This window comes from Bactrocera oleae, chromosome 5, assembly GCF_042242935.1.
Source record: "Bactrocera oleae isolate idBacOlea1 chromosome 5, idBacOlea1, whole genome shotgun sequence".
NCBI classification, from domain to species: domain Eukaryota; kingdom Metazoa; phylum Arthropoda; class Insecta; order Diptera; family Tephritidae; genus Bactrocera; species Bactrocera oleae.
Genome location: NC_091539.1, coordinates 44,838,916 through 44,860,728, shown reverse-complemented (window position 1 = coordinate 44,860,728; position 21,813 = coordinate 44,838,916). Strand labels below are relative to the sequence as shown.

The 21,813-nt window shown below is 35.0% G+C and overlaps 1 protein-coding gene across 2 annotated transcripts in view; it reads left to right on the top strand.

The window, feature by feature from the left end:
- Nucleotides 1-1,822: 1,822 nt before the first annotated feature.
- The window catches only part of Sp1 (transcription factor Sp8), a 59,524-nt gene continuing 39,533 nt past the window's right edge, over nt 1,823-21,813 (top strand). The window contains exon 1 of one of the 2 annotated variants that reach the window (XM_036366099.2): nt 1,823-3,876. In XM_036366099.2, the coding sequence (XP_036221992.1) occupies nt 3,763-3,876 (114 nt within the window). In that variant the 5' untranslated portion in view covers nt 1,823-3,762. The remainder of the gene's footprint in view (nt 3,877-21,813) is intronic. The other variant, XM_014236073.3, reaches the window with a different exon arrangement.

Below are 21,813 nucleotides of genomic sequence, written 5' to 3'. Positions count from 1 at the left end.
AAAACGACCTTGCCATTTTCAAAAGATGTAAGAATAAAAAAAGGTATTATAGTAAACACGTGTAGACCTATAAATATATAATATTCCCGCAAGAATTCCTTTACTCAACACCGCAAGTGTTGCCATAAATATGAGTGTACTCAGTACAAAGTGTTTATACGTAAACAAATTGAGAAATTTACAGTATACTACAATGTAAAGTAAGCTTCGCATATATATGTATGTCCATATATTTATACATAAGTTTGTATATAAAATAGCATATTTTTGGATTATAAAAAATACACTACGGCACACGACCATTGTCGATGCTCTTTTATTTTTTCATCAAATGCGTTGAAGGGAAATATCGTATTGGGTTCTCATATCTGCTATCTCTTTTACGCAGCGGCCATCGCACTAATTATAGGTTAACGCTTGGTTTGGAATAAAACAAGCAGCCAATTGGTGGATGGTTCGCACAATAAGTCGTTGCAGTATTGAAACAGGTTGAAGTGAGAAGGCAAGAAGACGATGTAAATTAATTTGAGTTTGAGTGCTGCTTTATGCTAACAGCGAGAAAGGGAGATAGCTTGATGTGCCTGAAAATTGCTTCTAATTAATTGGGATAGCTTGTTTTCATACCACTACATAGAAAAAGTGCGGCACCAATACACTTGCACTCAAAGGAGTGATATTGGAGGGGAAATGAAAGAAGCCTGCTACTCAATTTTATGAATGAATGCTTGACTGAACAATTTCTCTGAGTACTTTTTTGGAAAATCTGAAACTAGCATGAAGGATGTCGTTTGAAAAACTGGTTGTGAGAGTTTGAGCGGCAGCCGTTGATTTATAAGTGCAAAAATGAAAATTTCAATTTATATAAAAATACATATTTGTAAATTTCTGTGTAATTTTTTAGCCTATAGCTGTAAGTATGTACTTGCAGATAAATATATAAACTGTTTTTTCTTTATTTAAAATTCAAATTAATGTTTTCATTATGTTGAAAGATCTTAGAAACATACAAACATACGGTCGGTGCATACAAACATACTTGATTAATTAAAAATTATAATTTCATCACCTGGGGTCGCAAGTTTTCGATATGTGCGTGACCCGTTCATTACGTTAGCAAGAATTTTTTTTTGATATTAACATTTATACATATACATATGTAAGCATAAAATCATTTCTAACATATAATCCACAGATACATATCTATGTACAGTAAATATACATAGGTGCGTTGGGACTTTTTTAAAAATATTGAGTGCCATTTTTTATTTATTGGTATCAAACTACATATGTATGTATGTATATTCCATTATTTTTATTTTTTAAGCATTTAGTTATAAAGATGCATTAATAAAATATTTGGCAAACTCAAACCCGCATTCGTTATTACTAAAGTTTGAAATTTGCGAAAAAAACAAAAAAAAATTTCAAACAATAATATTAATGCTCGCAATGTAAAAATGTTTCTTAGTTTGTCAACCGTGATGCAGTAGTCAGTTGTTTTTGTAGTCTCTCCGTGAGTGCGCGCTCTCTATCTCTATATCAGCAGTGGCGCTACTGCATAGTATATAGTTATGCATGTGTACATATTTGCCTTTGTGTGTGAGCTGATGAATGGCTGGATGCGTCCCAACCACTTTTGCCAACCAGCCGCCTGCTGCCATGCTTCATCAAACGCCACCACCACTACCAGCTACAGCTATCTCCTGCATTACTTCTATTGTGTTTGCGTATGTGCGCCTTGCTTGACTGGTCGAAGCGTTTTTCGCTCGGTAGTAGTAGCGAGCACCGGTTTCTTGGCAGTGTAGCAGCGCGCTATTCAAATCCGATACGCGCCGACACAATACATTGTAGAGCATAGAGCGCATAGCGAGTGAACGACAAGCGTAACCATCAACAATGACTGTTTGTTGTGTGCTTAAGCCGTAGATACACAGTACAACAGCAAAAAAAAAAAAATAACAAATATACACATACTACGCCTATCTACTGTTTATGAAGTTTTGTTTTCCTCCCTGTTGCTTATCCGTTTGGTTGGCTCATTGGCGTTGGCTGTGCCATTTGTTGTTTCATTTGCGCAACATTCGTTCGTTGGGGTGCCAGCGTTAGCCACGGTATCGTTACAAAGTGTATGTGTGTGTGTTTATTTATGTTCATTACTTTGTGTTTTATTATGTGTTGCCCTTGTGTTTGTGACTTTAGAGAGCTTTTTTCGCTTGTGCCGCAGCGGGCAGAACAGTCACCAGCATTTGTACGTACAGATACGACGCCCGTTTATATTTGCGCGGATTCTTTTTGCGAATTAACAACGCGCAAGTGGATTTCCAACAACTTATCTCAGATAAAGGCGTAAACAAAAACAACTTCGTTAAAAGCAAAAGAAATATAGTAAAGTAAAAGGTAATATAAGTAAAAAAAAAAGAAAACAAGCGCCCTACGTTCACAGTGGGCCGGCCGGTGTAGCTAGTTGGTATACGCGTTCGAATGGCAGCCGCAGCAGTGCTAGTGACAGTTGTTGGGACGGCTTGAGCACACCAAGCAAATAGCGAGCTGCGTACGAAATTTGCAAAAAGCTATTGACCGTCATCTAACGCGTGAAAGGAACTAAAGTTTTAACAAAAAATCAAATCGTGAATTTGAAAAAATATTTTTCGGAAAATCTGCAAAATTCGAATTTTATCAACAATTATACCTAAAAGTATCTCTCAGCTGAATGCGCATGGCCATTGGAAATCATCAACAAATCGCCTGTAAAGATCCTGCGTTGATAAGCCAACACAATAGGTATTCACACGCATCAAGCCACTTCGCTTATGGGAAGAAGGCGCCACGCTGCGCACCACAATTCAACTACCTGTCAACGGTTTGACACTTTTTGTCGGATTAACAGACGGACCGGGACACAATAGCCGCACTAAAAGGCAATAAGCGAGGGCTCATCAGCACAATAGGGATTTTTTTATTTATAAAAAAAAATATTATTAAAGTAACACAATAAGAGACAACTGCCCAGTCCACTGGCAAAAATTACGAAAAGGACAACAAAACTTACAATTCGCAATCGGAAGCATTTCTTGTTTTGCATTGTTAATAGTTGTAGTAGAAAGGAAACTCCATTTGCATTGTGTTATTGTGCGACGGTGTGTTATTGTGCAACCTAACTTAGACGGATTGTTGTGAAAGAGGAAATGGAAAGTTTTTAAAAATCTGTGTAATAAGTAAAAAAAAAAAAAATAACATCCAGGAGAAACATATGGAAACATAGTCCACAAAAAGAATTTCAAACAATTATATATGTAACTGTGTAAAAATATTCAATATTCAAATCAGCACAAATACTGGCAAAGAAAGTTTTAGATAACACGAATAGGAAAACTCGTGCGAACCTTCAGAACAGCAGATAAAGTAAAGTGATAATGTGAAAAATTTTGCAAATACAAAAAGAAAACAAAAGTCAGAATTCCCTTGTAAGTGAAAAGTATGATTGATGATCGTATCGCCGGCGTGTTGCTTTATCACTCATGACATGTGACAACTTCCTCAACTCTCTCAAAAAATAAAAAGAAATAACAAAAACGATTGATTTCGGTCCCCTCAAAGCATTCAAATAATCCTCCGCAACTGTAGTGCAACTCAAACAAATTTGTCATAACAAATTCTGCATTTCAGTGTATGTTTGCAAAAGGATATATTAAATAACAGCTAAATAATCAAACAAAGCCAATTGTCACCGATTATCGCTGCAGTCAGCAGAACGCAACTAAAATGTTAACGGACATGACACCGACGGCCGGACAGTTGTACGGCTCACAAATACCCACCATGGGCATGAATATCGGTAATATCGCCACGCATCTGCAAAAGCCGCAAGTTAATCCGGTAAGTAATTGAAGCTGTTTCGATAAGATTTTTAGGGGCATATACATAGCTCTCTCATATAGATAAACAAAATTGTTGGGTTAGGTTTTAAATTATACGCATACACCAGTTTTTGCGGTTATGGGTCACATATATTACGTTTTTCAGAAGCAATCATTCAAATATTATTTTGATAGCAAAAGGATTGTACCACTTCTTTCGGGATAAGCTGCTATAAGTAACAAATTATTCTTATCTAACCTATCTTTAAACGAAGCTAATTGATCTAAATATTAAATATTAAAAAATATATATGTATATAAATTGGAATTCTTGGAATCAAATGAAATCTCTATAAAAAATATAATTAAAAAACAAAAAATCGCAACAGAGCGACTCAGAAACGGATTAAAAGATGTTTATAGATGTTTTGCGGAAAGATAAAGCAAACTTCAGAACATGCTCAATGATTGTACCGAGTAATTTTTCTTGCTACTTAATGAGTAAAACGAAATTATGGACATAAATACGACCAGTATTTTTTTTTTAAATAATTTTCTTTATAAGAAAAGCTAAAAAAATGTCTCGGGTATTAGGAAACAGTTCATAACAGGGGCGATCTTTTAAAATATAAAATCTGTGTACCTAAAATTTACTCTGGAAGCTAAAATTTTACATAACTTTTCGCTTTCCCGAAGAGAAACATTTAAATTGCAATGGTTTTGTTTTTACATATACATACATATTTTGAGACCTAGGAGTTTTAGGTACCACAACGGACCGTCGTTTAAGCTGTCCAAGTGTGATCCTTCTTGGTATCGACCCTCTAACCTAACCTAACCTAACCTATTTTGAGACCGGTTGGAACTTTGATTACAGACCTTAGTACCAGAATTCGGACAAGATGAAAATAGGATTTTATTTTAATTAAACAATTTCAATTATAGAACCAGACCACGACTCCTTACAAGAAAACACTCTAAACAAAATTCTGTTCGCCAGGCCTTCGCTTGGTAGGGCAGATAGGTATGTAAAAATTTGTATTAATTCCATTCTAAGCGCTCTACTACTATCACGGTACCGGCTTTAGGTATTAGCAGTGGATTTTCTTAAACCGTAATTCATATAAAGAATAATATTGAAGGTGAAGAATTAATATGTAAAATATTTATATAAATATGGAGGATTAAGCATTAATTTATCTAGTTACACAGCATACTAAACCATTTTCTCAAATGTACTCTCCTCTTTAAACCAGCAAATGTCGAGTGTAGTAAAGAGAAATCCTTACTTTATGGGTGAGAAATATACATATTAAGTAACTTTTCTTCCACAGATGGTTTCCTAAATGTACATGTGGTGAAAACTGTTAATTTTGAACCATTAAATATTTGCTTGAAGAATGGAACTAACAACAAGCTTTTCATGTTTCCGCTAAAGATTTCGAAATCATACGTTTGTAAAGAAGTCATTAAGTTTGAATAGCTCGAAGCATTTCACTGAAACGGATATTACAGCGCTAATACTAGGTTTGGAAGCGGTATGCTCTGATTTTTAGCAAAACTCATCGCTCATAGTGTTATATGGTTTTTGTAGTTATTTTAATTACATAATGAAAGTATGCGTGCTTAAATAACGAAAAATGTTTTTACTATAAATATAGATCCCACACTTGCGGATCGCGCTAATTAATGAGCGGAGTATGTATTTAAAAAAATCGATTAGCAGATTGCAGTTTATGTGGCTTTTGGGGAATATTAATAAAAAGGTAGTGTGAAAATATATATCGTATGTAAGTGTGTAAATGCGACTAGCGTTTATTATAGGCTGTATGCCGCAACTCACTATTACAATGTATTGTATATATATGAATATGAATATATATATACAATATATATATTTTTACATAGAGTAATTTAACCTTAGGATTGCGTTTACGGAGGACATGAGGGGAATGGAAATAACTAATCGGAGAAACTATAACACCAATAAGTCATGATTAGCTTTGAAGGCAAATAGGTAAGCTTGGTGAGCTAAAGTAATATTAATAGCGCTTATGACAACGGGCTAATTAAATTTTAAATATGACTTGAAAGCAAAAGACGGAAAATATTATAAGAAATGGGCTAAGTGAAGGTATTGAGTTCGAAAATGCCACAACAATGAAATAACATCTACAAACAGCTATAGGTGGTATATGTATGTATGCATATATGTAGCTTCGCCGCCAGATGCTCTAACGCTAACACGCAAGTATCGAGTATGCAAATTAGTAGAGAACTGCCAGTTGCCACTTCAGAGGAATCAGTAGTGAATAGAACGAACCAGTGTCTGTTCCATGTACATACTTGTATAGCCTAGCGCAGGTAAGCGGTGTGTTGTGTTTGGAGCTGGACAAAGTCATGTGTAAAAAGCCTGCAGGCGCTTTACACGCTACTAAAAGACTTGTAAGCTTCCAGTCAAATTGTGGCGAAAATACTTTTAACAAGAAATATTTCACAAAATCTGGCCTATTAGTAGTGGCCTAAAGTTGTACATAAACATATCTACATATATATGCATATATTTGGATGAACATAGTAAAGAGTTACATCAAGCATACCGGTACGCGTTTGTAGGCGCTGCAGCATAGATACCATACATTAAAATTAATACCACATCAATCATTTAGCAATCGAGGCGGCCAAGTTCAAAGCAACGCCAGCTTTGACTAGGATCAAGCCACTACATATAACAGAGACAACAAAGTATATTAGTACTGGGAAAAAAATATGAAAATGTGAAAACGTGTACATACAAACAAACATGCATATAAATGGATTTTAGCTTGAAGCCACAAAAATTAAACGTAGCTTATAACGAGTGAAGTTACACATGCGCATTGGTTTTAATTAAAGCGTTTAACCGCGCCAACAAACAAAGCATCTCAGAAAGTAGATACACTTAAAACAACAAAACCAAGTAAGCGTATACACATGCATATATGTATATATGCGACTATATAGGAGGTATGGGTCAATTCGAATTCGAAGTTAAAGATTTAGTAATTTTTTGATGGCGTGTTTTGATGATTTAATTTTTTCTCATCATTTATCTTGCGTGTATACTTATGTTTTTAGCTTTTAAGAAGATAGTTGGCGGACGAGCTTGATCGCAGTCGAATTGAAATGATAAATTACCCAGACAAACTGAAATTAACATGTTTTTTACACTCTTTGGACCATATTAAGAGCTTCAAAGGGAGATGATTTCTTACAATTTAAAATAGTCAGTGTTGTTTAAGATTGCACACGTTGCAAAAACTATATTAGTATGAAAGTGGTTTTTCTTTTGAATTTGTAACTTGAAATTGAAATGTTGTAATTAATGACAGGCTCATTAGCTGACTTCAAAGAATCTATCTACAGAGTGCTTTCTCCAACGGCTGTACTTAAATTTATGGAATTTTCAGTATTCTTGAAAAAGTTTTAAGGTTGTAGTAGCCAACACTCTGCATGAAAATATATTTTTGAGTTTTGGAATTGCAAAGTGCAAATTACTTTGAATACCACTGACAGACCTCTAGTTTTATTTTTCGATTTAGACAGATTTCGATTTTTTCATATTTAAAAAGTAAAAAAAAATCCTTTCTAATTTATCTCTTTTATTATAAATTTAGTTTCATAAGCTGTTTTTATATACTCGTATATGTATATGTGAGCGAAAATCAATTTCAAATTATTTGGCTTTCAGGAATATAACATAAAATTATTACTCAATCTTTAGCGTCAGCTTCAAGTAAAAAATTGTGATTCACTTCAATGAGCAATAGATTATTTTCAATACATGCCAGTTACGAAAATGTAGATGCAACGTACTTTTCCGCAAAATGAATTGCTAGAATTCATGCAAATAATTGCATTACTTGCAGTAATATCAAGAAAAAACGTTAACTTCGGCTGTACCGAAGCTGTAATATAATTGAAAGTTGTATTTTTTATAGTAGCAAGAAAGGGTATACAAAATCTGTATCTTAATTGTGTTCGATCAGCTTGTTTGGCAGCTGTATGGTATAGGAGTTCGATATCGGCGCTTCAGAAAAATGAGCAGCTTCTTGAAAAGAAAAGGATGTGCGCAAAATTTCAGAGCGATGTCTCAAAAACTGAGGGACTAATTCGCGTATATACAGACAGACGGATATATGGATATGGCTAAATCAACTCAGCTCGTCACGCTGCTCGTATATACCATATACTATAAGTATATTTTATAAGGTCTCCTACGTTTTCTACTGGTTGTTAAAAACTTCGTCGAAAACTTAATATACCCTGTTCAAACAATCATGACTTACCATTTTCGCCTAATTGATTAAAACCGATGTACCACAAACTATTCTAATTTTACAAAGGACACTATCTTGATTATGTACATACATGTGTATATTTTCACTCTTAACTTTTTATGATAAAATAATAGCACGCTTAAAAGCTCGTGAATGGTATAAAAGAGAAATTGATCTATATTGGTTCCACAGTTTTTGTGAAAGTTGTTTTAAATAAAGAATATTTATATGTGAGGTAAATTAAACTCGATGAAGCGAAAATATGAGGAATAATGCATAAACGATGAGGCGCCACAAATAGAGCCCAATATTATGAGATGCGCTGAGTTATTTTCAGATCAGCTGGATTAAAAAAAAATCACTAAATTGAAAAAAAATATGAATATTGAAAGAGAACAAAAAAAGTTAGGAAACAAATTGTTAATTTTAGTTACCTAACGGCTCGTTTGTATTCGCTATCGAAGCGGCATATACAGTACAACAAAAGAAATTAAGAAATAATGTGCATATACTTATGTACCACAGTTATGTTAATATTCGTGTAAAAAGCGGACATAATATTGGAAAGCATTTTGAGGCGCATTCATTGATCGCGCAACAAACGCTAAGTAAACGAACGGTGTGTGTCTACCGCTGTGGCGGCTCTCTAACAAAGGCATAACCGCCGTGTCATTTATTAATTTTGTAATTAATCGTATTGAAAAGTAGAAGATTATTAAAGTAAATATGAAAATAAAAATCATGTAAATTATCGAAAAGGAGGATGCGCTGAGAATTGTACTTGTGCACTAAATTGGGAGCCACCGGTGCGCCCACTACAACAACAAAAAAAACTACGCTCGGTGGTCAGGTGTGCGCTGTAGGAGATACGCCAGTGGTCTAAGTGGTGTAAGCGCCGGCAAGTGTAAATATTTTTTTCAAAACGACGTATTGATTTTTAAGTCGCTCTCTTGCGCGTTCATATCTCTGCGCGTAGACGCGCTAACCGCAGGTGGTGGCCTGGTGATATGAGCTGCCACAGTGGCGACTTGACGTCAGCGGTCTCTTTGTTATCAAACTATTATTTAATAACTTTTAATGAGTTTTCTCTATCCATTTAAGGTAGTCGAAAATATGAACAATCTGCAGAGCAAAGGGTACGCGCTGCCGTATAGGCTGGCCTAGCATAAGGCCAAGTTAAGCGGCAACAGTCATTTGCATCGGCACGTTCAATGATTTTTTTTTTTCACTTAAGTGTATGTATGTTTAATAGCGCCACATAGCCTTTGAACGCTGCAGGTATACGCCATTAACAAATGAAATTAGTCGCCATGACTTTGCTAAAAAACGGGCAATTGTCGAGCTTAATTGAAAAGAGATGCAGCGCGATTCAGTGAGCATAACAAAAGTCAAATATGCTGTACGCATCGGTCTCGACATTAACATGGTTTCCTATGTTTTTATTAAAATTGTTTCTCTTTTCTTGTGTGCTAGCAGTCAGCAGTCAGACAGCCAGTCAGTCAGTCATTCAGATAGTTTTGCGTACATATTCATCCTCTAACAACATATGTACATACATGTATGTAGCTGAAGTTGTATTTACTATTAGTGTTCCCGCGTTTATGATCATCGCAACTGTCTGCGTTGTGCGCATGCGCATCACTTCAGCGCGTTCGAAATGCGTCGCTGACTTGCAATTTCTTTTGAGATGCGTAGAAGCAGCGCACTTTGGCTATTGCGCGGGAAATTGTGGCACCAGAAAAGTCATAAATAGACTTATAACGAAAAAAATGCGTTGGAAATTGCTTAATGCCACTTGTGACTTTTGCAAGCGCTGAGCGTTCTGTGATTTTTACATATGTACAAATGTATGTAGAAAAGCTGTTTTCCATGTTTTTGTATTGGTTGTATTACATGCATTATTATGAATGGTTATTACGATATATTAAGGTGTTTTTATTATGCGTTTTACAGTCTGTTTTTTTTCATGGTTTTTTGTGATTGTATACTTTCTTGTTCCAACGCTAAATTTTATGACTGGTCATTGTTTAATTACTGCAATCGTGCTACTGATTGTCGTGATTATTGTTTTGTTTGACTTATTTTAACACTTTTTATATTGCCCAAGTGGGTACGGAAAATTAAATAACTATAATTTTAGTTTTAAGTGAGAACTTACTTAATTTGACTGATAACGTCAAATAAGTTAATAATGATAATTTGTTATAAAGGTGATATTTTTCGAAAGTTGGTTGTTTCAATATTGGGTAATTTGTTTTCTTGTGTAGATACACATGTTGAAGCGGATATCTTATTATATAGCATACTTTGCAGGAAAATGTATGAGTTTCCCAACTCTTTGCTTTGTTGTAGTTTTAAATTAACAAGAGTCTCAAAATTACGAAAATGTTTTACGAAATGTACTGTGCGTTCTAAAAAAGAACGTTTTTGCTTTGCGCGACCATTTTGCGGAAAACTGTATTTATTTTTCTGCAAATTCGGTGACTGACTCGTACATTTCGTTCAGTTATTTTTAGAATTTCTTACTAGCTCACGTCGTGAAATGAAATTGGAAAAATGGATGCTCAGTAAAAGAAAAGTTTTGAAGCATCCTAAAGACTATTCAAAAAACTACAACATATTTAAATACGAGTTTTGCATTTGTGAAGAGGTGGTCTGTATATTATGGAGAAACTGGAAGCGTAGATGACAAACCAGGAAGAGAGAGGAGTCATGTGGCATATTAAAGTGAGGACAAAGCTATCTCTATCTCTCTTTTGAGAAGAAACTACTGCTCAGTATAAGAGAAGCTAAACAAAAAACACTTAGAAAGGGATTAAATATATCTTCTATTAAATATAATAGTCAACTTTAGTATTGTTTAACTCCTTGAGGCGTTTTTGGCTAAGAAAAGGACAAACATTTATTCAAAAAAGTGTTAAGCACTCCCACAAGATGCGTGTTTATGTATGCTTTTCAGCTATTTTCTATAATTACAAAATATTTTCCTAATAAACGCTGCCTACACTTTGGAAAACGAAAGCGCAATTTTTTGAACGCACTGTAAATAATTTCCAATTTTCGAATTTGAATCATATTAAAATCATGTTAACTTACTTATTTGTTTCACGGAGGATTTCGAAACGTCTTTCTTACCACAATGAAGTTACTTTTTCCTATAGATCTTTATAAAGATGTAACAATTAAATATTATAATTTTACATAGCGTAACTACTACATATAATATTATATATGCCCTTATATAGAAATATTTTGCATTTTTCTTGCTGCATTTCAACAAATACGGCTTACATAATTCTTTAAGCACTTATACATATTAGTATGTGTATATAACATACAATACATATGAAGTGGAATCGTGAATTCCACACTTCTCAAAGCTGAATATAAAATAAATTAAAAACATAAAATCATTTTAAATCGCAATATGCGGATTTTGCTTGAGACTCCCAGAACGAGCTTTTAAAGCGCACACAGAAATATCGATTGCAATTTCAGAAATTAAATTTCTTTGCACGTTGCGCGATCTTTTGGTATGATTATCACAATTATCTGCAATTCAGACTATAAATCATTTTGCTCTTTGTTGGTGCAGTTATTATTTTTGTTGTTGGTTTTTGAGTGTGCGTGCGTTCGGCTTAAGTGTAATTTTTCTGTTATTTTTATTATATTTTTATATGGTACTTATGCATGGATATATCTACTATAGCAGATGGAAAACGTAAAGTAAGAAAATCAAAATGGCATGTATATATGTATAAGTATAGTAGAAGTATAGTTGTAGGAGGATGACTTAGAATGCATACCATAGCAAAAATCGACTCAAAGCAAAATTTCGGGATGTTATTCTAAAACATGATTCAAAAAAAGTAGTGCATAAATTCGGATTATTTAGTTATTCCCGGATTTATAAAAGTTTTCTCACTAGCATTCAATACTTCCGTGATGCCATTATTTAATATACTGATAACAGTGTTTTGGGATAGCAAGCAAGCTGTACTACTGGAGGAACAAGAGTAGATTTAGAAGTATGCTAACAATGCTACCGATAGGCTTCTGTTTAATATATATATAATCCTGTATGGTGTTTTTCGAATTTTTTCTTCATTAATTTATTTAATAATGCAACTCATTTCGAAAACTTTATGGTAATTGATTATAAGAGGGGACAGTATTGATCGTTCATGTTGGATTAGTCAAAACAACAGTCAAATCAAACAACACTTTTCTGAAAAAAAAACAAAAATAAAACGTTAACTTCGATTGCACCGAAGCTCTAATACCCTTCACAAATACAAAAGCTTGATTATTTACTTGATTATATCGGCAAGTTTGTATGGCAGCTATATGCTATAGTAATCCGATCTAAGCTATTTCTTCGGAGATTGCACCATTGCCTTAGGCAATAATTTATGCCAAATTTCTTGAAGACTGGTCTAAACTCTAAGATCTTCTGAACAAGAGTAAAATTAATAATATTCTTCTTTCAAATTTTAACGTTGAAAAGGAAAATGAAAGCAGAAATCGATTTCATTTTTTTATTTAGATCGAAAGTACAAGCACAACAACTCCCTATTTATGTGCTTTTATAACTACTGAGCAATTTAAGTTTATTTTGCCTTACGACTTTTTCAATGCAAATACACGATTCTATAATTTGTCCACTTAGTTCGCAGTTTTATTGTTGCACTTTGCATTGAGCGCAGTTTACCACGTTTAAAGAAAATTGTTTATGAGCAGTGCTTATTTTTAATTACAATTCTCAATTCGAAATAATACCTATAATAATATTGACTACCTTTCAACACTTGCGCATGATTTTTTAGTTATGCAATAGCTATAAATAATTTTAATCAAGTAGTTTAATTAAACTATGTGCTTATTCTCATTATATACATGGCGGTTAAAGTGTCATGTTTATTTTTGGCCTTTAGTATAAACAATGTTCTCTGGTGTTTTATGTATGTATGAATGTATGACTCTCTTTTTCACTAAGTGTATTGTTTATCCTGCTTACTTTTGTTAGCATATCGACTTTTAACACATCGCGTTGCCAACCAATCCAAACCAATTTGTTGCTAGCAGTTACTCGTTCCTCTATTCAACACTGTCGGCTTGCACACATTGTCCCAGTTTGTGTATTAAATTTCACTCGACTGCCGCACAATTCTCCTTTTGGGTCGCTAATGAGCGTAATTACACTTTGAAATTAGTTTTTTCTGTTCCTCTCGTTTAGCTGATTTTCAGTTCCATCCCATAGCACTGCACTCCACTCCACTTCAAACCCTTGCTGTCGAAACTTTGGCAAATTATGCCTTATGAGGTCGTATTCGGAGTTCATGCAAAGATTCTTGTGTAAGTACATGTATGTATGTACGGACTAGTAGTTAGGCACAATGTTGTGTCAACCCTCAGTAGAGCAGCTCTTCATTAGTGGACACATGTTCATCAGCGCTCAGAATGTAGGAGTATATATGTACATACGTAATGCTGACAAATTAGTTGAAAATGTATATGCATAAACATACATACATACGTTTGTATAAAAGTATATGTTCACAAATACTTTTCATAATTTTCACTTGCTTGCTTATACAGTGTTGAACTAATTTGACGTGTTTGTATAAACCTTGGCTAGCAATAACAAAAACAGTAAATAATACAATAACAAGGTGACAAGCGTCGACGTACGCCAATCGGGTGTGGCGATTAGTTAATGCGAGCAACTATAAATTTATGTATGTATTTGTATATACATATGAGCGCATAGCGACAATGAAGCGGAGGTTGTGCAGAGACCCTTTATGATTTATAGGTTTATATTAGATCACTTAAATGTGAATTGTTGAAATTGAAATAAAAAAATTATGAGAAAGCACTGAGCGAATTTATGCGAAATTAATTTCCATTGACATTTACATATTTTACAACATATGTACATATGTATGTACTGAGCAATGTGGAAGAAGCTTTTATAATTATTTAAAAAAATTATGATTAATTATTATATAGATATTATTATAGAAAAACTCATACTAAATATGCCCAGTACATTCCTGCCAAATTTCAATAAATCGACTACTTCGAACTTAAGCTATTCTGACGACCGCATCGAAAAACTTAGTTTCGAGGAAAACACGTTTAAAGTTTTAAGTCATGACTAAACCGGCTGAGTAGCCACGGTACTAAAATGGATATAATTTCGAAAAAAAATTTGAAGATTAGCAATTTTAGGAAGATATTTTTGAATATTTACACTATAAAAATATTAAAATAAAGTTCCAATTTTTTTAAATCTTTATATTGGAATATCTAGGAGCGGATCCAGGATTTCGGAAAAGGTGTGAAAAATTACTGCTTTTTGAAGATGATTTTAGAACAGCAGATGATATGTAATGGACTAATTCTAATATTTTTGTGATATACATAGGTACATTTTTTTCTCGAGGTATGAATAAAATCTGAACATAAGCTGGTGTGTGAGAATTCAGATTCATGCTTACATATAATTTATTAGAAAATCGTTCCAATTTGTTCAGATTACGACATTGAAATGAAAATACCACGTCGATGTGGTTGTCAGAAATATCGTTGCAACGCTGGGACAAACATTGATGATTACTACAGAATCTTGTTTTATGTAATATTTTCTGACACTTATATTTGTCAACTACACAGCCGATTTGGAGAATATAAATAAATTTTCCAAAGCTTTGGACAATTATTCTTGCTTTAAACCCGAAAACCCTTACTGTATCTGCCACACATCCGACGGATAAAAAATAAAGTACATTGAGTACGATATGATGTGCTGTTAATAGAGATTTTAAAGTTCTTGAAGCTTTACCTCACAAAAAAGTTAGCAGTAATTAATGTATGTATCGTTCAAAATAAACTACACATGAATTATCTTCACTTTTAGACTTTGCAGCAACCTTACTGTGGCAACGACCTACCCTGTGGTAGCCATCCACTTCCACACTGTGAACAGTTTAGAGATTACAGAAAAAAACTTTCTCATATCTTCCTTAAAACATATAATGGTATTTTTTGAAGCAGAACGACCATCAAGTGCGTCTCACGTTCGGTAAATGGGCCTAAAACGAGATGGCCACCGATCCCGATTTGCAAAATTAATATTTGTTCAGCGATGAAGCTCGCCTTTGATTGAATGGCTACGTTAATAAACTAAATTTTTGAACTTGGAGTGATGATAATCCACAAGCCATTTTTGAGACGCCACTACATCCTCAAAAAGTCACTATTTGGTGTGCTCTATGGGCAGGAGGAATCATTCGTCCATATTTTTTCAAAAATAAAGCCGGCCATAATGTTACAGTCAATGGAGCACACTATAGAGCCGTGATTAATGACTTTTTCGTGACTGTATTGGACGATTTAATGTGTTGGAAGAGAATATTCGTCGCGTTATTGCGGCCATACGGCTCCAATTACTGCAAAAAGTGGTCAAAAATTGTTCCTATCGGCTTGAAGTTATTCGAACCAGCCGTGGTGGTCCCTTGCCAGAAATCATTTTTAAAATATAATGGCAAACCCTAATCACAACATTTTATATATGTATATGCTTTTTATTTCTCCTTGAAAACCACATGACTAAAAAAAATACCCTTCACATAATTTTAGAATCTCAAATCTATAATATGAAATCCAATACGTAGTGCGAGAGAACTGTACAGCAACAGATAAAATTTTAAGTTTGTAAATTCGTGACCAAATTATGTTTGTTTGTATGCATTATTTGACAGCTTGATAAAAGAATTGTATGGTATGCATTTGTCAATTCGGCATAGCATAACACATCCTTTTGCCATTTCTCAAACGAACACAGATGAAAAGCCAGAAGCCGCTCGAAATGCAGGGAGTCCACAATATGCTAAATATGTGACAACTAGTTGCTGATAAATAAAGCAGAAGTGTGTTTGTATTTGCATTTGCGATTAACGAGCGCTTCATTAAACACACTTGCAACGACTTCATTTAATGTTTTAACAGTTTATGCGCCACATAGAGCTGATTATGGGGCAATAAAAGCGGTTGGCGGGCAATAAAAATGTTGAAACTGCAAAACAAATAAATTGGAAAATGAAGCGCATATTTACATATATTCACATGTATACTTTAATGATGCGTTGACAACCACAACTGATATTGGGACACACTATGGAACATAAATATGTGCATATGCTTGCTGAAAACCAAGTGCAGCACTGCCGCCGTGGTACGCACACATATATTGGGGCAGCAATCAGGCAAGCATAACGCTTGCGGTATCAAAGTAAAAATAAATCACTGCCTAAATGGCGTAAATGAGCAGACGTAAATCATTTCACACTCTGCGGAAATTTATGAAACTGAATTTCCCAAAATGTCAGCGCATTGGTTTGAAAGACTGGCGAGTAGGAAAAATAGTTTAGTCATAAAAGTTGTGTACTTTTTGCAGCTTTGCTAACATTATAAGTCCCTTACAATTTTTGCTGCTTTTTACATATGATTTGACTGTAAATTTTTTGACGTTTGTTTTATTTTTAAATTTTATGGTACAAAATGTTGACAGGCACTCACCACCTTCGATTTTTTTTTATCTTTTGACATTTTTTGTGGTTTTCTTTTTTTTAACGCCAGCGAAAATGCGGGTGGCAACTTGTGAAAATAAACAGACTGTGTAAGTATTTAACAACCTGTAAACTAAGCTCATTAAAATATATTTTTTACAATGCGTTACAAATATTTCCGTTTTCTTTGACAAGTCCACATAATTGTGTAGAAACTACCATACTACATATATGTAATGTTTCGTCGGCTCTAGCGGACGATAAAGAATCCTTCTTATTAAAGTTTTTGGTAACAATAATCTAGTGCACTACCTATTGCCACGTAAATGTGCATTTAAAATATATACTGTTAAGTAAATGAACTTAGCTGCTTAACGGTAACGTGCGTTTATCCTCAACAGCCCAACACCCAAACGTATTTATAGTATATGCGTAGGCCAATACTGTTGAACGCATTCGTTACGGTACTACAATTTTTAACATCTCACACGTCATGCTCCTAAGTAGCCGTAACGAAATCAAATCTGCTGACATGTCAGTTCTGTATGGCTAGCGATATGTATTTAAGTGTGTAAGTGAGTGCATATGGCAGACTTGCACTCACAAGCGAATAATAACTTCAAAGTGATAACAATAACAACAGTAGAAACAATTACATTTTGTGGCGGCCTGCAGCGTTCAATACAAAAGACTAGCGCTATGTCCTTTTCTGGTGTTTCAGCATCATCCTCTGTGTGTGAAATGTCTTTTGTATGCACGCGTTGTGCCACTATTTTTCGCTCTGATCTACTATACCTTCATCACACGCTATTGTGGTTGCTTTTTGTTGCGAAGCTACTGTACCGTTGTGCAGTTTAGCTGCACCTCAACTCAACTCATTGCTGACCTTCTGTGTTCTTCTGCTTTTCTGCCATTCTGTTCAACTGTGATTTAGTGCTACTCTTCGGTACGTGCATTGTAGCCCAGCTGACTAACTGTCTCGATACAATGGAGTACTTTCGAAAATAGCAACGTTTTGCAGACAATAGGCGAAGTACTTGAGATTATTGTTTATGTTGTGTCCTTTGGCGTTTGCTGTGTGTTTTTTTATATTCACTATTCTCTGCTTTTGTCGTGTTTACTTTGCCTTTGTTCAGCTAGCTTAATTTGAACTACAAAATTATTTTAAGTTCGAGTTAACAATGTGCGAAATCCGCTTATCCGCTTTGTACGTGTTTTGCTGGTTTTGTCGGAAAATGGCATGTTCTTGAAATTGTTTGCTAATACATGGATTTTTTTTTCTCCTAAATTATGAAAATCAAAACAAAATTTTTTATGTTTTATTCAAGCTGTCACAAAAGAGGATTTACAAGTGTTAAAGCTGAAGGTAAAAATTAGTTTGTTAAAACATTTGTCTGACTTCATAATTACTATGGAGATGATATTTTTCTTAACTATGGGTCTATAGCTGTCTCTTTGTCAAAAAATTTCATGTAAAAGCAACAACAAAGTTATGAAGTTTAATTCGTACAGGAGAGTATCCGAATACCTCATTAAAGTGGTATTGGCCCGATCTTCCGTGCTAACAAGTTTTGTTTTGCATATTTTAGATAAGTTTAACAATTGTGAATGTTTGAAATGACAAATGCAAATACAAATTTCTTTTCTGCATTGTATTTTTAAAACTGAAGACTTAACATTAATTATAGTAATTTATAGAAAACGAAAGTAAAGGGTTGATGCAACTTTTTTTAACGCGGAAAAAACTCGCCTACGCTTGGCGAATTGAAGACAGCTAATGTTTCTATTCATTGACCAATTTTTTAAAAATTGCGATTAATTTCTAAAAATTCAGATATCCAGCAATTTGTCTAGGTGTTTTTAACTAAGTCTCCGTGGCGGGGAGAACCTCAGCATTCGACTAAAATTGTTGCCCGCCGAGTAGTTTTTTTATGTTTGGAGATAAGAAAAAGTCATACGAAGAGAAAACGAGGGTTTCCGGTCGATAGGACCTTCGGAACAGGTTACGAATAATATTAGGTCAAGTAAAAAGTTCGTTCGGTTTTTATTTACGAGATGGCGTTAATGTACATAGTACTAGTTGTACGTGTCGCATCATGTCATACTATACGGCGCTGAAAACGTGTTTATTCGCGCTAAAGGTTTGTCCTTGACAGTTTTTCGATTGATTGACTCAGTACGCTGTGAGCGCTCGGCAAAGATGGACACCAACAAAGAGAAAATTCGCTATATTTTACAATTTTTCTTCGATCAAGGCGAAAAAGCAGCCAAAGCGGCTGAAAAAATTAATTTAGTTTATGGGCCCGATACTGTAAACGAACGTGTAGCACAAAAGTGGTTTGCTAGGTTCCGTTCCGGTAATTTCGATGTCAAAGATTCACCACGCGTCTGGAAGCCTGTCGTCGAAAATTGCGATAAAATCATGGAAATAGTGGAAACAGACCGTCCCGTGAGCACTTATTTAATTGCTGAGGAAATAAAGATAAGCCAGAAAACCGTTTGGAACCATTTGCATAACCTTGGATTCAACAAGAAGCTCGATGTTTGGGTGCCACACGAACTAACGCAAAAAACATGATGGACCGAATTTCCATCTGCCAATCGCTGCTGAATCGCAACAAAATCGACCTGTTTCTGAAGCGGATTGTGACTGTCGATGAAAAATGGGTCACTTACGACAATATCGAGCGCAAACGGTCGTGGTCAAAGCTCGGGGAAGCGGCCCAGACGGTGGCCAAGACCGGATTGACGGCCAGGAAGGTTTTGCTGCGTGTTTGGTGGGATTGGCAAGAAATCATTTACTACGAGCTGCTCCCCTATGGCCAAACGCTCAATTGAGCCCTCTACTGCCAACAACTGGACCGCTTGAAGGCAGCACTCATCCAGAAGAGGCCATCTTTGATCAACAGAGGCCGAATTGTGTTCCATCAGGACAATGCCAGGCTACACACGTCTTTGGTGACTCGCCAGAAGCTACTGGAGCTCGGATGGGAGGTTCTAATGCACCCACCTAATAGTCCGGACCTGGCACCAAGTGATTACCATCTTTTCCTGTCCATGGCGAACGCGCTTAATGGTGAGAAGTTGGCCTCAAGAGAGGCCTGTGAAAATTGGCTCTCCGAGTTTTTGGGCAATAGGGACGCAGTCTTCTACGAGAGGGGTATAATGAAGTTGGTATCTCGTTGGCAACTAGTTTACGAACAAAACGGCGCATATTTGACTTAATTCGGATAAATGTACACAAAGGCAATCTTTTGAAAAATCAATAAAAAACCGAACGAACTTTTTACTTTACCTAATATAACAATATTTCATGCAGTATATTCGTATGATCCATATACTGTTATCTGCTATCACAGCCATCTCGTGCATGTTCAATTGACAGATTATCAATACGATATTATCCCGTTTTTGGGGCATCTGGGTGTGGTTCATCAAGAATCGAGCTGCTATCATGTTGAAATTCCTTACACCAATTTTTTACAGTCGTCATCGAAGTATGTCTCCGTAAACAGCATTTAACCGCTCGTGATTTCGCTCTGCGGTTTCACTTTCAAAAGCAAGAATTTATTGACGGATTGATGTTGCTTTTTTTTATTCTATAATCGGCGGACTACCTAGTCCACACACGGTCAAAACAAAACTACGATTTTGATGGGTATGAAATTTTGATAGTAATCGTTCGTCTACAAGAATGTATTATACGATAGTAAATTTCATTTGCGATAATGGCGCAATCGTGTGCTGGATCTAAGTCATTATTAAATCACCCTCGACTCTTTAAGGGAGCTTTATGCTTTGGTTATTCGATTACGATAGGTGTTATGTGGTTTATAAATTATACATATGAAAACAGATATATAATAGGAAGGTACCTCTTGGGAACTGGGCACTCTTCACAAAAAAATTTTAGTTAATTTATAATACAAAAATACTTTTTTTTTGGTATATTTACTTTTTTTTATATCACTGAAATGATACGTCTTTACTGGTTGCTTGTCCAAAATAGCTTGTTGGTAAAAGTGATTTTATGACGAAGTTGGTTGTAAAGTCAAATTAAAGTCAAAAACTTTTAGGTGTTGGTCGACAGCCTAGATCGCAAGTAAGGTGCGGAGCCGTAGAAAAGAAAAAGTTTTTGTGTAATTGATAGTAAATTTTTTAGCCATTTTGTTTGCAAATTCACTTGAACTCTTCTTACTTATGTGGAAGCTTATCATCTTTATCCATCTGTAACAACCATGAGTTTATATCGATTTCTTAAGGCTTATTCGTACTTTGCGCTTTTATATTATTTATAATAAATATCGAATGAATGTAAAATAACGCTGCATAATTCGTTGTCGCTATGTGAGAGACAAGAGGTCATAAACGGCGCAGGACTTATGCTCAGAAACTGTTGCTGATTCTTTAACATGAATAAATTTTGCTCCGAGCGCCGCAGTGTTTGCCTATGAATATACAATATATACAAAAGATAAATGTGCAGAAAAAAGAAAAGTCGAAAATAAAAACAAATAAAAAAATATGAAATAAGTATAAATTACTAAATAAAATAAAATACTTGTTTGAATATGAAAAATAAAGTGGCAAGTGAACAACAATGCCTGAACATACGCGTACAACACCACGTGATGTACATAAAATTATGTTGAACCGTGTGCATGGCCATTGGATGCTTTGGACCGCCAAAATTGCCTGGAAGGCGCCCAAAATGCAAAACGTACGCTCACACAGATTAGCGATTTCGCCGCGCTTCATCCAAACTCATCGTACCCGCTATGTCTGTAAGCTGGTAATGGTGTGCTTAAGCATTTTGCATGGTTGGTCGTTCCACTAGTCGTTTAACTGTTTGCTGGTGGCATGTTCATGTTGCACAGGCTCTGTGTGCTTTTGGTTGCCTTTTGTACACTTAGTGCCTTACTGATCATACAGTGATCTTGTCAGTTGCCGACTCATGGAGCTATGTTTGCTGGCGCTTCGAAGACGTGTTGTCTTTTCCGAAATTGCCCGATTGACATTCTAATGTGATTCGTTTTGGATTTATTTACTTGCAATATGCAACAT